The sequence below is a fragment of the Pipistrellus hanaki genome (assembly GCF_964339955.1).
Source record: "Pipistrellus hanaki genome assembly, chromosome: 4".
NCBI lineage: Eukaryota > Metazoa > Chordata > Mammalia > Chiroptera > Vespertilionidae > Pipistrellus > Pipistrellus hanaki.
In genome coordinates, this window is record NC_140506.1 from 31,185,350 (window position 1) to 31,201,263 (window position 15,914).

Sequence of the window (15,914 nt, forward strand, 5' to 3'; positions counted from 1 at the left end):
AGAGAAGGGGCCAAAATCTAAATCCAGCCTAAATCGCGGGCCGAATGGTTTACTGAACAGTTATAAACTGACAATGTCATAAACTGACAGCGGAGTGCAGTGATGACAGCACAGTGCGGGCCACATTGCAAGGCCTGGCGGGCTGGATTTGGCCCTCGGGCCTTGTGTTTGACACATGTGGGTTAGGGGGTGCTCAGGCTGGCAGGCAGAAGTGGTTAGGGGCAATCAGGAAGACAGGCAGGTGAGCAGTTGGGAGCCAGCATTCCTGGATTATGAGAGCAATGTCCAACTGCCCGTTTAGTCCTGATCCCACTGGAATCAGGCCTAAACAGGCAGTCGGACATCCCTCGAGGGTCCCAGGTTGGAGAGGGTACAAGGCTGGGCTGAGGGACACCACCTCCCCCTCCTTTCTATCCCCTCCCCCCAGTGCACGAATTTCGTGCACCAGGCCTCTAGTATATATTATAGACAATTTATTATCATGGAAGTGCTCCACTTTTTTCTGTTTTTTAAACATATTTCAGAAACATTTATCATTTATTAGATAATGTTTAAAAACATTGTTTTTATTTCCTATGGCCACTGTAACAAATTACTATTGTAATAGATTATCACAAACCAAGTTGTTTAAAATAACATATATTTTGTTCTCTGAGAGTTCTAGAGATCAGATTTGAGCAATCAGTTGTCCTGGGGCTAAGGTCAAGGTCTCAGCAGGCTTAAGCTCCTTAGCAACCCTAGGAGGGAGGTTTTCTTGCATTTCTCAGCTCCAGCGCTGCGTGCTGTATTCCTTGGCCCAGGGCCCCTTCCTCCATCTTCAAAGCCAGCAGCACGGACAACATGTCGCTTCAGCGTCACATTGCCTTCTTCCCTTGCCTGGTGTTCTGCTTCCTCGTATTAAGATGCATGATTACATCTAGGGCCTACCCAGGTTTTCTAGGATACTCTCCTGGTCTCCAGATCCTTACTTTAATCATGTCTGCAAAATTCCTTTTTATATATAAGGTACCGTATTCGTAAATTCCAGGGTATAGAAGCTCTTTTAGAAGTTCCAGGGTTTAGAATATATTATTCTATCTACCATAATGGTCTTTTGTTGGCTTTATCATTTCATTTGTTGGCTATTTATTAACAGTTGTCCTTGTTTTATACCTTAGGATTCCTGCCCCTCCCCCCCCTCCCCCCCGCCCCCAATATTTTGCTATTATAAGGAATTGTGAGTTTAATTTCCATATGTATAAATTTGGACCCTTGAGGGGTCCCAGATTGGAGAGGGTGTAGGCTGGGCTGAGGAACACCTCTCCCCCCCAATACACAAATTTTGTGCACCGTACCTCTAGTATGTATATATGTACATAACACATTTATAGGTATATGTCTTTGTGTGTTCTCATTCTCTAGGTTGCTTTCCAGAAAATTGGTAGAGATAGTTTATCTCCTTGCACTCTTGCTAGCACTGATTGTCTTTTTTTTAATCTTTGCCAGTTAAATGGGTAATAATATCTGATTGATACTTTAATTGCATTTCTATGATAGTTAGACTAAAAATTTTTCATGCTTACCATATTTAAAATTCTCCTATGAATTAATATTTTTCTTAAGTTTTTTTGTTGGTATGAAAATGGCATAACTTAATAGATAGAGAAACTAAAGCTTGCTTGAGAACTCCTTGGCTAAAGATATTGTGTCTTCACTGACATATTGTCCTCAATTTGTGTAATAATTTTAGTAAACTTTAAACATGGAATAAAATTCTGATTGCTATGGAAGCACATGCTTTCTACCTCTGTCTGCATATGTTCCCTGTTGGTACATTCATGGAAATTCTCACCTCTTATTTTAATGGGATAATTTCCCATCACTTAAGATGTGTAACCTGAAAAAATACCCCAAAAAAGAAAAACTGATGAATTAACCTTAGTCCTATATTACAGAAAGGTCTTAGTGTACTTACTACAGGGCTTAATATAAATTACACTGACCCACTTGAACCAAATTGGCACTTCTTATAATTGTCTTGTTAATTCATGCTCAGGAGCTGGATAACAAATGATTTATCTTAGACTTAAGCTTCTAGAACAAGGAATACCATGTCCTTGAAGTTCACTCCAAACTGAGATCTTAGGCAGTTATTAATATTGGAGGGTCACAGTTACAGCCAAAAAAAAAAAAGTGATATTTATTACAAACCAGTTTATACATATTCCTGTATACATACAGCTATATATACATGATCTATATTTTCTGAGATTTTGAAATTTGAGATAATAGACCTACCTAACGGGTACAGCATAGAGAGATAATGGAACAGACTCATGAAACTCAAAGAGGAATAGACAGAAAAATCTTGTGAAGACATATTCAACATGTGTCTTCAAAATATCAGGATTCTAGACCTAACTTTGCTATCAGGTATCTTTCTAACTCTGTACAAAGCCTTTCTCCCTTGTCCTAACATTCCTTCTAATGCTTGTATTGAGGGTTTAAAGATGGAGATACAACCCCTGCCCTCAAGGGCCTCTCATTCTAAGGAGGTCTAGTCTGCAAACAAGCAGAGCCCAGTGGAGGAATACCTAACCCAGAGGGGATCAGAAGGCCCCCAGGAAGGCTGCCTAGAATAAGTGGCAACAAGTTTGGTCTTAAAGCAAGAGAGCAGTTAGCCCTCCATTTGTCAGATGAGGATGCTGATCTCCAAGCCTTGCTCTCTGCTCCGTGATTGGATAGCTTAGCTCTATTGGAAGCCAGGGCTTGGTGTGGTCAATGGATGGGCCTTTCCGAAGGCAGGTTTAGATGAAAAGAGATATTCCTCTCTGGCTGGCTGTCAGTGACACCTTCCTACACGATGACCCCTCCAGCCCTATAAGGATGACATACCTTTTCTGTCCATTTCCTCTTTCAGGGAGTGGAATTTTGTCAAACTAAGCTCTGGGGCTTCTCCCAAGGCCTTCCCCTATTTGAAAGTCAGAGGATAGCGTGCTGGGGTGATATGCTTAGAAGCAATGATTATGAAAACCTCTCTGGTTCTACATGCTGGGCCATCTTCACACACGCTCTATATTCTCTATCACACAAGCCAAGGAGTCAGTAATTTGGGAGAAAAGTACTCATTTCCCATATCTGTCTGCTCTCCTCTTAGATTTTGTAAAGTTATTGGTTATTTGCTACATTTTCTGAGCTTCTGATTCTCCTGGGATCCAGGGAATTCATGGGGAAAATGTTACATTCTCTTCCCATTTTGGCCAGTCTTTGACTTGTCCTTTCGTGTCTTGAACCTTATTCTTCAACCTGCTCTTGGAGATTATGTAGTTCTCTGTTCAACCCATCTCTGTTTAACTGATTTAAAAATACAAATCAATTAAATATATATATATATATATATATATATATATATATATATATATATATATATATATATATATTGTATTGATTTCAAAGAGGAAGGAATGGGGAGAGAGAGAGAGAGAAACAATGATTGGCTGCCTCTTACATATCCCCTGCTGGGGATCAAGCTGCAACCCAGGTGTGTGCCCTGACTAGGAATCAAACTGTGACTTCCTTCCTGATTCATAGGTTGATGCTCAAACATTAAGCCTCATTATCTGGGCAATATAAATCTATTTTACTTTGTTTCATTTATTTAATCTATTCACTCTAGAAATCTTAATCTCTCTACCTTGTGATATTACTTAGAAAGTAGTTTTAATATTCCAAGGATAATACAACCTTAATTATTCATCTCTTGTTTTTTAATATTCAGATCTATCCCAGAAGTTAATTTTATTTAACTTTTTATCTTCCTTTATATTTTAGTAATGTGAGAGAGAGAAAAAAATGTTTAATAATAACACTAGAAGAGCTTTCTTTCAACCTGCCTCCATTGGTACAACTTTCTTCACATTTCTAGCCCAGTCTTGAAACCTTATTTCTCAAGATGTACAGTGATTTCAAGGATTGCTCCTTCAAGACGGGCAAGCCCTCCTACTCTTAACCTCTCCAGGGAGCATTGGGAAGGTGACCAAAGTAGACCTGTAGGTGTGGACAGCCTTGGGGAGGTACTTTGTAGGAGGTACTTCACAGAACTTATAGGTACTCTGAAGATGGTGGTATATGGAAATCAACATTAATTTCTAGTAGAATCTCTGAATGAGGCCAAGATCGGGCAGTACATGTTTGGAAACTCAATATAAACCTTACTTTCCTTAATGTCTTCTCATTGGACATGGCCTTGGGGCCAGAGGGGAGCTGACAGCTTTTCAGGCCTCACACCTATAGCAGTAAACTTACTCTCCCACGGTGTCTAAGTTCAAGGCGAGGCTCCAGGGATAGTTAACACTGTTCTGTGTAGGATGCAGGGAAACCCCCTGGAGTGGGGTAGAGGGTGATAAATAGAGAAAATCGAAGTCAGTGGAAAGGATCTGAATTTTTTTGTATGTAGGACATGGATACATAATGAAGAACTTGCTCATTTCTGAAATACTCACTGGGTCCTAAGCTAGTATTTCAGTAGCATGCAAGCTTGTTTTCAATCTTATTTACCTTTCTCATAAAAACAATGTTAGATAATAACATCCTGATGAAATGAATGAGCGTCCAGGATCACAAAGCTTGCCCATTGCTGTGTAGGCTTAGTTGTTGTGCAATAAGTAGAAAATCTTGCTAAATATCTGTATATTGACCTAGACCAACTATTGTCTCAAGAATTTCCAATAATCTCAATTCCCTCTTAGTTCCATAGCCAGAGTTTTACCACATTGGAACTAAATTATACTTTAGTGTCTGCCAATATAATTATTTTATCTGTAGGAAAATGTCAGTAGTTCTGACAGTCTTAATTCTTGTGTTTACTGACTGCATTACCTTCTGAATCATAGGTTCCCCAAGCAAGTCAAACAGGTTGAAAGACAAGTCACACCTACTCTTAATCTTAAATGAGTGTGGGAATATATCAGCCACTTTCACTGTATTTACTAGTTCATTTCTGGATCCTCATTACTTCACTTATTTTTATTTTTTTCATTTTGGATACAACCCAAATTATCCCGTGTAAAAATCATATAAAGTTACATAACTAAAAATACTCATGTCCTTTCTTACTCGTTCTTCAAGAATCTGCATGATGGCTTCTTCAAAATATACAGAGTGGAGAATGTATCACTCAATCAAGAGAAGAAATAAGTATTTTCTGTCATTGGTTTATCCATTTTAGGTGCTGCCCAGATGCATGGGCTTTTCTAGAAGGACCATAGAGAGTACAAGAGTTCAGAGGTACAGAATTATCAGGTCTTGAAACCATCCAGAGTCCCACCCACCTCATTTCCTTCAAGTTACCTCTGCTCAGACACCTTACAGGAAGTCCTCCCTTGTTTCAGCCATTTTCATCTTGGGTTCCAAAGGTTCTTCCACATAATAGTTACTTCACTATTAGGGACCTCTCTCAGTTGTTCTCCATATTTTCTCTTCAACCCATAATACACATACACATTCCCTTTCTCCTTCTTGATTGTTCTTTTCTGGGAAGCTTCTAATACGTAATTATTCCTCTTAAACTCAGATACCTAAAAGTGAGCACAAAAACGATTCCCTGGGCTTACCTTTGGGGATAGGGATGGGGGGAATTCACAGAATTTCCCTTGGATTAGATTTAGTTGTGACATTTCTTAGAGCCATGTGACATTTCTGAGGAATGTTAGCACATCTGTTTTCAGTTACAGAATGTAGATAAAAGTGAGTCAATAAGAGAAAGTCTTTAGAATTTAAAAATATCCTTATGGGGTTCTTAAGAATTTAGGATTGTTTGAGAAAATCAACTGACCTGCTAATACTGATAATTTCAGGACATCCTGAGAGAAAAGAATAGATACCCGAGCATCTGAAGCATCTCCATTTAAAATGCATTCATTAAATGCTTCTATAGCTCAGGAACTGTCAGATTTTGGAAATACAAAGATCAATAAAACATGATTTTACCCTTGAGGAACTGACAGACGAATAGGGAAGACAGCAGTACACAGTCAATCTAATTCAGTGTGACCAGCACATACAAGTAGAGGGTGTTGGGGGGCAGGGAGGGGCTCTCTAGCCTCACATCTCTCAGCATAGTATTCTCTTAGCTCCTGCATACTACAATAGTATTGCCAACGTTTACATGAAATGTGTTTCAGACACTGCTGGAAGGGGCTTCTGTATGTCATCTCATTTATGTAGGTCAGTCTCATAGAGGTTGGTCCTATCATGGACCCCATAAGAATGGGGAAAACGGGCAGAGATTGTCAGCTTTTAAAAAATAACTTTTTAAATACTTACATTTTCCTAAGAATAAATGGCTTAGTATGGGGCAAGCATACTGGACCAAGCTCATAAGTATCTGGTGAAGTGTATTTGTCACTTGTGAAATTGAGAAAATATTGCCTTATTTGTTTACCTTTGTGGGTTTCAAGGATCGGAGGAGGCTCTGCAAGCATTTGAGGAAATAATGCATAAGAAAGACCTGTATAAAAATTGTCATCAGAAGTCCTTAGAGTCCTTGGGGTGGAAATACTGCTGTGGGTTACAGGAATTGGATCCAGAGGATCACCAAATGGACTCCTGTCCTTTGTTTAACCCTGTCTTCCTGGTCAGCTGCCCCACCCCTTCTTGTAACCATCCTATTTCTGTTAGCAACTTCGTTCCCAGTATTTACTGGATAAACTAAACCATCTTTACAAGCTATTTTTGCTTAATTAAAAAGAGTAGCATCTCTTGCCGTATTACACCAGATTTAAGACAGCTAATTTAAATTATTATTTTTTCTTTATAGACTTTTATACAAAGGTTTGTCAGTTTGGGGAGTTGTTTGAATACCACATCCTTCTACAAAATGAGTAACAGTGACATCTCTGCAACCTCCCCATTCTTCCCTTCCCTTCAAGCTCTAATGCACTTGGAAGGGAAATAATCCTAGCGTTTGTTAAATAAATGCAGACAGTGTCTTTCATCCTGGTGGCTGGCCATTTTTCTAGATAAGTCCTTGCAGTCTGAAGCCAAACAGGTGTGCCCTGTGGTAATTCAACTGAGTGCAACTCATAAATGTCGTTTACTGCGGTGAGGGTGGAAGCCCTTTGGTGTGCTTTTCCTACCCAGCAAACAGCGTCCCAGCAGGTCGTGACTGACTTCCCCGGAGTATTTTCTCGGTGACCCAGTCTGCAGTGAGTCACAGATTGGCCTTCAGGTGTGTGAGCCCACACTCCACCGCTCCTCCCGCAGCAGCTGGGTTTATTTATTTATTTTGGGGGGGATGATCCATTTGGGGCTGGGGTGGAGGGGAGGGATGCTTGGGTGTCCTGGCTCCCTGATCTGGGCTTTCCACCCGGGTCTCTGCTGCTCCCTTTCCCATGAGGCCCCGCTCTGCTCCCCCTGGGGGTGTCCGCGGGTGGGGAGGGGTCCCCGCAGCCCACCCCCTCTCAGCACAGCGCCAGGCTGGGAGGCCACACAAAGGTGTCCCGCTCAAGCGGGCCCGGGAGGCCAAATCTGTAAAAGTGCTTTGGTAAGTTTCCTTTGGGGGGGGGGAGCGAAAGAGGAGCTTTTTTTTTTTTCCTCCATGGGAATTCTTTTCCTTGTATGTAGACACCAGAAGGAAACTCAGCACTGGGCATGTTCGGATGTTGAATGGTTTCCTGATCAGCAACAGCCTCCCGGAACCTAAGACTTAAAAATAGTCGTCTTCTTCCCTGACCCCCCCGCGGGCGCCTCGAATGGTACGTGCCGAAGGGATGACAAAGTGCCTTGGACCGGAGCGCACAGACCGCGTTCGGAGCAGAACGCAGGGCCCAACTCTGGCACCGACTGTGTGTTGCCAACCGCGCTGCCCAGGAGGGGGCAGACCCGGGAGGAGATAAGTTTCCTGAGCCTCGGAGGAAGGGCTGTGTGTCCATGAAAGACCGGAGGGCACTTCGCAGGCGGCTCCGAGTGGCTCCCTCCTGAGATCCCAGGTCGCAGCACGCTCCTGTGCAGGGAGCGAGTAGATAGATCGATCCCAGGGAGCTTCCCCTTCCCCTCCTCCCCGCTTAGGTCCTATTACAGCCTGGAGCCCGCAGGGAACTTCAAGAAAGGCATGGATATGTCGGACCCCAATTTTTGGACTGTGCTCTCCAACTTTACTTTGCCTCATTTGAGGAGTGGGAACAGGCTGCGGCGAACACAAAGGTAAAAAACAACAACGCGGGGATCCCTGGCCAGGAGAGGGAAGGCGGTGTGTATGGGGTGACAGTTTTAAAAGTTAGTCCCCTGCCCAGGGGGGCATTGTTTCAGGTATTCTCTCCTCCTCGTGGGTTGGGGGGACGGGGCGGCGGGGAGAAGGGATCCTGATGAATGCGGGGTTCTTTGGAAATGTGGAAGGCATGAGATTGGATTATGAGTGGTGGGGAGAGAAAAAGGGGAAGAGGGAGAAGAGACTTTGAGTCTCTCTCTTTGATCTGATCATGTTTGTTTATGGATTTCATCCACCCAGATATCAGGGCTTCTGCTTCTCTTTGGAGAGCCTTTCAGATGCCCCTTCTGTTAAATATTTGACCTTTATAAGATGCACATGTACTACACAAAGATAGTTCAGGTTAGCCTGTTTTGAATTGTCTGCTTAAAGAGACAGGTCTGTATAACTTTGCCATTTGGGTTTGTGTGTTTTTGTTTTGTTTTGTTTGTTTGTTTACTGCTTTGCTGGCATATGGGTCTGGCCTTTTCATTTGGTATCATATAGTTGATAGAATAGATGGGAGGGGAAAAGACTTAATAAAAAGCAAGATGAAGCTCATGCCATAAGTGAAAGGCAGGTTCGAGTTGGTTGCTAACACTTGGATTAAAAGAACGTGATTTAAAGGAGCTGTTTCTCTTCTCTCCCTGCTGGTGTCCAGCACAGGAAGGGGCATTATTGTGGTTTGGGGGCGCACACCCTCTGAGTTGTGTGTAAATACAGGCTCATTGTTTTTCTTCAAAACTTGCCTTGCACATACACGTGGACATGCATGCGAGCAATGGTGCAGTCGGGTCAACAGGATGCCGGCTATCAGATTTGGGGCTCCATAATCTTTGTTCTGCAGTGTTGAAAGAACACACCGAAAAATAGTTCATTCTGTTTGGTTATACCTGTGGCTTTTTGTAGCATAAATGCAGATAGTTAATACTTTGGAGAACTTAATTATTTGCTTTATTTTTAAATTTCCCCCATGGAATTTCCTACATTTCAGAAGCATCTGGAATACTCACATGTATTATTTGTACATACACATATATACTGATCAAGCCAAACACAAGCGTGTGTGCGTCTGTGTGTGGCTCTATCAATTTATATGTACAAATACACATATAAGAGAGAGAGATTCTTAGGTCAAACTTATTTTCTCATGCAGCTTGAACAGTGTTGGTACCGCCAAACCATGTTAGATTCTAAAGTTGTGCCTTTTGAATTAGGGTGACTATGTTTTTCTCATTATATTTATGTCCAGAGACACTCTTGGTATTGGTCATTTTTGTTCAAGCTGTGTCACCCATGCACCGAACCCCAAAACAACGAACCTGTTGAAGAGAATCACGCTGTACACGCACAAGGCCACTGCTCCTCAAGACAGTAACCCTTGTAGCTTCTCACCCTCTCCCTTTGCCAGGAGCCCTCTGTGTAAGTGGTGTCGTCCTGGCTGGAGGCAGGCTGTCCTCCCTCCGCAGCCAGTTCTCCTCTCAGAGATAAGTCTGCACTGGCATCCCGCCTGCGTTTGTAAACCTGAAAAGCAGTTGGAGCCTTTCTTCCTTCTACCTACCTGTTGATCGTCTTATTGACGGTCAAATGCAGGAGGGATTCTCAGGCTGGCCTTATCTCAGCTTTAGGGAAATATCTCTGCAGCCCAGGACACTCTAATTCAGACAGCTCATGCTGGCAGGGAGTCTAGGTTTTAAAGTCACCTGGGTTCTTTCCAGCAAAATGGAGGAGTAGGTAGGGGTGGGAGAGTAGGGGCTGGGAGGGGGTAAGGGGAGCGGGCTGTCTCCACTCCCCTTTCTTCATTTGAGGGGACAGGGGATTGTCTTCTCTACCTTCCCACAGTGGTGGTTGTCACAGCCCATTTGTTACCGGGGTTTTCTAAGACTCACTGTCTGGGAATATGGGCCCTGAAGAGCATCTGTACGCATCTCTACTTACTGTTGGTCTCCTGAGGCCAGTGTTGCTTTATATTTATTATGTAAATTCAGAAAGATGCAGGCAGCTGTCCTCTCCCCCAGGGCAGTGTGTGTAGCTGTTGCGTTCCCTTATGATACAGTGATCCATTCCGGCTCCCTGACCTTCCCTAAGGACATGGAGCATATGCTTACAGTGTGACTCTCCCCTTCTGTGACCTCCCTTAACTGCTCTACATCCTGTCTCGTCTCCCAGGCCCACAGGAACCCTGCTCCTTAGGTGGCTGATCAGATTCCCTAAAGCTGCCCTTTCCGAAGGACCTTTCCACACCCAAGGCATCCTCTCCTTCTTTGGCTTCCCCGAGGGCATGCCAGTGGCCCGGGGAGGGATGCCCTTGCCTTATTCCTTGGACTATCTCTCCTGCCCAAGCCTGGCTTTTTTTTTTTTTTTTTTTTGCACATGCGCTGACTTTCATTCATTTTGCATATTTTATCCCAGGGACTTATTCTGATTAACATTCTGATTTAGAGGACTCCATCTTAACCTTTTCTTTAATATCAGCGTCTTGTGTCTATCGAAGAGTGTAATCTGGCTTTGAGCCTCTGAATGAGCATCTTAGAGCTTCTAGGGACAGGATGCGTGTGTACCACTTACCTTAGAAAAGAGAGAGAGATTGATGGGTTCAGACTCTTTTCTTAAATCTGTGTTTGGAAGGAATTGGCATCATGGGAAGACGTTTGGTTTGCGCCATCGCTTCCGCGGGGCCAGTTCAGCATGACACTGGTTTTTTGGCTTGTCCTCTCACAGAGAAATTTAAAGGTCTCTCTTCCACCTCGGCGCCCCACCTGGGCCTATAACTCTCTGGATTCTCCGGAAAGGATGCATACAGACTTACCCCCAGGCTTAGACTCTTGAACGCAAAGCTGGGGTTCCTGTGCTGTGTCCAAAGGTGATACATTGTTCCCATCATTATTTTCTGTCTTGACCTTGGCGGACATTGGTGACTTTGCTGTTTTTGTTGCAAAGCTCACATGCCCCAGTGGAAACAGTTTTGTTTTTTTTTTACCACTGGTTTTGTACTTCTCTCCCCCTCTCTTCTTTCCTCAAGGCAGTCGCCATGCAACCATTTATTTACCTGCTGCTTTGAGGGACAGAAATCTAGGCTGCATGGATAGATTATTTTAACCAAAATGTATCATTTTAAACTGAAGTAATAATCGCTTGCTTTAGAGACTGTACATTTCATAGGTCTCTGATGGTCCATTCACGTGAAGAGCCCATCACAGCTTAGAATGGAAATGGGTTTGCCTGCTTTATCTATGTTACCACTTATGTTTATAACATCTTTTCCCGTTGGATTCAAAATGTTGTGGGGGGAGGGATCAAGCTTCTTTTTCTTGTTATCTCTGTGTCACACCATAAAGAATTTTAAATGTTGCTGCTCCGATGAGGTTCACCTTTACTTTTGCTAAACTACAGTCTGGTGAATCTAGGAGACGCTTGGTTTTTAATTTTAATGGTCAGAAATCTGTATGTTCTCACTGTGCGTAAGGAATAATCTTCAAACCTCAGTGACCTAAGTCAGTAAAACCCTTACCCATGCCTATGGGCAGTGTGACTCCGTAAATAACTTTGAGCAAGTTTCCAAATGTATGTTTCTGAGAACCCATGGGATAAAAGTTTTTTTGTGTTTTTTGTTTTTTTTTGCTGAATTCACATTACTCAGCAGTTGCTATGAACAGCAGGTATATTCAGGGATCTTCAACTAACTGCTGTAGTTGTCAGAATCTATTGCATTTTTATGTACACTGCATCTTCTCTTCAGTAACATCTGTAGTGTTTGTTTTGTAAGGTTTTCTTTTTGTTTTGCTCATGAATATATGTCTTCAAAAAGTATGGCAAGTACACTTCTCTCCTGACCCGACATCTCAAGTATTAGTGAACTTGTACTCACCCCATTTATGAAAAGGCCCAGTTAAACCCGTATTTCTTGAGCATCTATTATGTGCCTGGGCTCTGTGACCCAAAGCTGAAAGCCCTAGGCTTGCCTCAGTGAAAATATGCAAATGAATCATTGCAAACTCGACTACGGAGATGCATTTACAAGGTACACATAAACCAGAGGAGTGGTCAGTAGGTGAGACAGACTTTGGTCTCAAGGAGACACACCACATAGAAAAGCCAACACTTCAGGGTCATGGGGCAGGTTGGTATTTATCAGACAAGGACTGGGCCTTTCAAAGGTGCAAGAGAAATAGTGTGTACAGAGGCATGGTGGCCTTGGCAACATGAAGTTCAAGGGACTATACAGTATTGCTGGAGCATAAAGAAGCAGAGGCATAATTCAGTCTTACTGAAGCGTGACGTTTGAAGCGGGAATATAACATAGCACAGGGGTTGAGGGGGTGGATCTGAAGCCAGTTCACCTGGGTTTGAATGATATGGGTAAGCTAATGCCTTTGGACTTCAGTTGCTCCATCTATAAAACAGGGACAAGTAAATTACTTTTCCCATTAGACGGTTGTAAAGGTTAAAATGTGTTCATAGGGTATCAAGTGCCTATGCAATGGCTGGCATATAAACACTCTCAGTAAATTCTAACTATTAATATTGTTACTTTCGGTGCAACAAGGAGATGTGTGGTGGGCAAGGAGGCTGGGGAGAGTTGAAATACTTGGTATTGTGGGAGTTTGTCCTTTATCCTTGGGAGAGAGACATGGCTAGCTGCACTAAGAGCTTAAGTCTGAGAGTGGAGGGGGAGACCTAGAAACCAGTTAGTAAGTTATTGCTCTAACCCATAGAAAGGGTTCGGGAGGCCTGAGCAGAGGATCTGGAGAGGTTATGCCTCTGAAAGATACTAAAGATATAAAATGGACAGAAGTTGAAGAGCCATTGGCTCTGAGGGATGAAGAAAGATTTCACAATGGCCCTGGGGCTTTTGACTCGAGGAACCAGGGAGATGAAGGAACCAACTATCTACGTAAATGTCGGGGAGGGGAGGACATAAGAACTTGTACTGGTCCCTTCCATCCTCAGAAGCTCGGTTGATCCATACTATTGAGCACCTGTTGTGTGCCAATTACCATGGAGTGTTGATTCCTTCATTCAGCTAACATCTGCAGCACCAATGCCTGGTGCTGGGCAAAGGATATGGCAATGAGCAAGACAAGAGTGCTGGGGTCGCACAAGTGAACAAACATCTAAGTCAGTCGTTTTCCCAGTGGTGGTCAGTACTGGAAGGCAAGAAGAGCTGACACCTAGCAGTGTGGGAGGCTCCTTGGGATAATGTGGTGAGGGAACGCCTCTGAGGAGGTAATATTTAAGGGGAGACAGGAAGGCTGAGAAAGAGCTGTCTGTGGGAAGAGTTTGGGGAAGGCATCTGAGCACACTCAAGGCTCTGAGGCAGGAAAGAAAGAGCCCCAGGCAGGCCATTGGATGCGTAGGTCCAGGGCACTCGGGGAGGCTGGACCAGAAATAATAGACTTGGGAGTCATCGTTAGGACCGTCTGAGACATCCATCCCATTCATCTGTGGGACAACTGGAGATGCCCACTTAAGGGATGGGTGGAGATGCAGGTCGGCACAGAAAAGTGACGGGGAGGAGAGTCCTGGAGAAAGGAAGGAAGCCAACAGAGTGTTCTCACAGAGAGTCCAAAGGGAGAATGGTGAGCACTCCCTCCACAGGGAGATGAATGCATGCACCTTATCCAACAATTGGGAAGTCGTGATGACTTCAGCAGCAGCTGATGCGGTGGGCGTGGGGAGGTAACGAGCCAGAGACAGAAGTGAAGTGCTGAATGGAGACGGTGGCTGGTAACCACTCTCTGTGGGTAGTTAAATGCAGCACTGACTCGTCATTGTGTCCCACGGCCTCTGCATCGTCACAGCTGGCCGGGCAGCCCTCTTCCCTGAATCATATCCCCTTACTCACTGCTGCTCACTTGCTTCACCGCCCAAATAGGCTATGACAGGCTCCTGCTCACCTCCTGTCTGGAAGCTCCAGTGGTTTCCACAGCCTGATGAGTATCTGCTTTCTCACGTGTTTATGGCTGAAGTTTCTCTTTCTCTAAAACCCTGGCTCTGAGCTTCTCTAGCCTCCACCCACCGCCACTCTGTCTCCTCCCCAGCCTGGGCAGTGCACCCTGCTTGCCCCTCCAGCCTCTCCCACAGGCAGCTGAAGCCCGTGGCCCTCGCTGCCCCTCCTCTCAGCCCCTCCACGTCTGACCTGCACGCTCCGCCCCTCCCGGAGGCTCCGTGCCCATGTGCTCCCACTCCTTGCTTTGCCCAGACCTGTCTCATGCAGTTCCTTTCATCCTTTTCCTTTTGCCCTGCCCTGGACTGTACTTTCCACGGGCTCGCCCTCTAATCCTGTGTCACGTCCTGGCCCACTCTGGAGCAGGGTGCCTTCGCAGACTCTGTACACCGCAAAGGATTAAAGCGCAGACATACACAAAGGACCCGGGCAGGCTCACGCACATTTTGAAAATATTGCTTTTAGCCTCCAGTGTGAAGCTTACAAGAGTTTACAGGTTGTTTGTTTTGCCCCTTGACTCTGTAGGTCTTTTGTGGGGACAAGGGAGGCAGAAAGGGAGGGAGGAAGGGATGGAGGAGGAACGAGAGATCATGATAGATAGAGAGACGGAGAGAGAAACACAGAGAGAGGTGAGAGTGGGAAAAGTAGATTTCAAGAGTTTTTTAAAGACATCTCATATGCCCCATGGCAGGCCTGGGCTATTCGTTGCTCTAATTGGTCAATACTGGGGAGTATTGTCAGTGAGTTCACAGTGAGGGTGTCGACCATTATGTGCTTTGATGGCTTTGCTTGCTTCTCAATACACATCTATCCTGGTATCAGAAGCCCAAGTAATGCCTTTGAAACAGGGGAACCATCTGCCTCTGGACTGAAGCTGACAGGTGTTGGCAGTGAGAAGTCATTTGAGCCCCCGTGTGAAGGTGGAGGGGAAGCTTGGCATAGGACTCGTTCTGAATAATTTCGGAGACTCGTCCTGGTGCCGGTTGAAGAGGAAATAGGCTGGTGTCTCAGGGACATTAAGACTGGAGGCCCCGAACCCCCACTTCCCCCAAACACACCCACTTCCAGTGTGGGTGAGCACCCACCCAGCTATGTAACCTGAGCTGTCTTTACTGCCTTCAGCCTAGTCATTTGGGAGTGACATCATGGTAACTGAGTAATCCCCTTTGAAAGTTAAGTAGTCCAGACAAGATATTAAAATGGTCCCGGGCTACCTGGATGAAAGCAGGAGGCACAGGGCGTGAGTAATGTCGTTTATTAAAAGCGAAGTCACTCGAGTTAGAAGTCCTGGCTGCGGAACAGCAAATTTGGTTTTTGTGATAAGGGGCACGTTGTGTAACCAGAGATCTCTAAGTAAGAGTTCACATGGTTGTTACTACTTGCAGTCCTGGCGCTTTGTTCTCTTCTCTATCTTGGTAATTAGGAAAGCTCCCTTGTGAACTTGGCTGTAAATTCTGAAAATGTTGTCCTTAAACCTGACTAACAGAATGAGAGGACCTGTGGGAGTTTTAGCTACACTAATGGCTATTGGGCATGCTTATTAGAGGAGGTAATTATGCCAATATCAAACTGAAGCATCATGTTGTTTTGTTTTAAAGCGAAAAGGCCCAAGGAGGGAATTTAGGCTTTGATCTGCTTTTGAAGGTAAAATAGATTGGTTAGAATAGACCATCATTAAGGTTTATCTCTTATCTTAAGGTCCCCGTTGCTTTATTGTAGAACCCTAGGACTTTCTCCATTCCC

General features: G+C 44.2%; 1 protein-coding gene across 14 annotated transcripts in view; it reads left to right on the forward strand.

Annotated features, from left to right (window-relative positions):
• The window catches only part of MAST4 (microtubule associated serine/threonine kinase family member 4), a 508,313-nt gene that overhangs the window by 345,160 nt on the left and 147,239 nt on the right, over positions 1-15,914 (forward strand). The window contains exon 1 of one of the 14 annotated variants that reach the window (XM_084880873.1): positions 7,726-8,181. The exons of 11 other annotated variants lie outside the window; for them this stretch is intronic. In XM_084880873.1, coding sequence (XP_084736999.1) covers positions 8,090-8,181 — 92 coding nt within the window. In that variant the 5' untranslated portion in view covers positions 7,726-8,089. Of the gene's footprint in view, positions 1-7,725; positions 8,182-14,383; positions 14,668-15,914 lie in introns of those variants that run through there. 2 more of the 14 variants (XM_084880863.1, XM_084880869.1) reach the window with 2 other exon arrangements.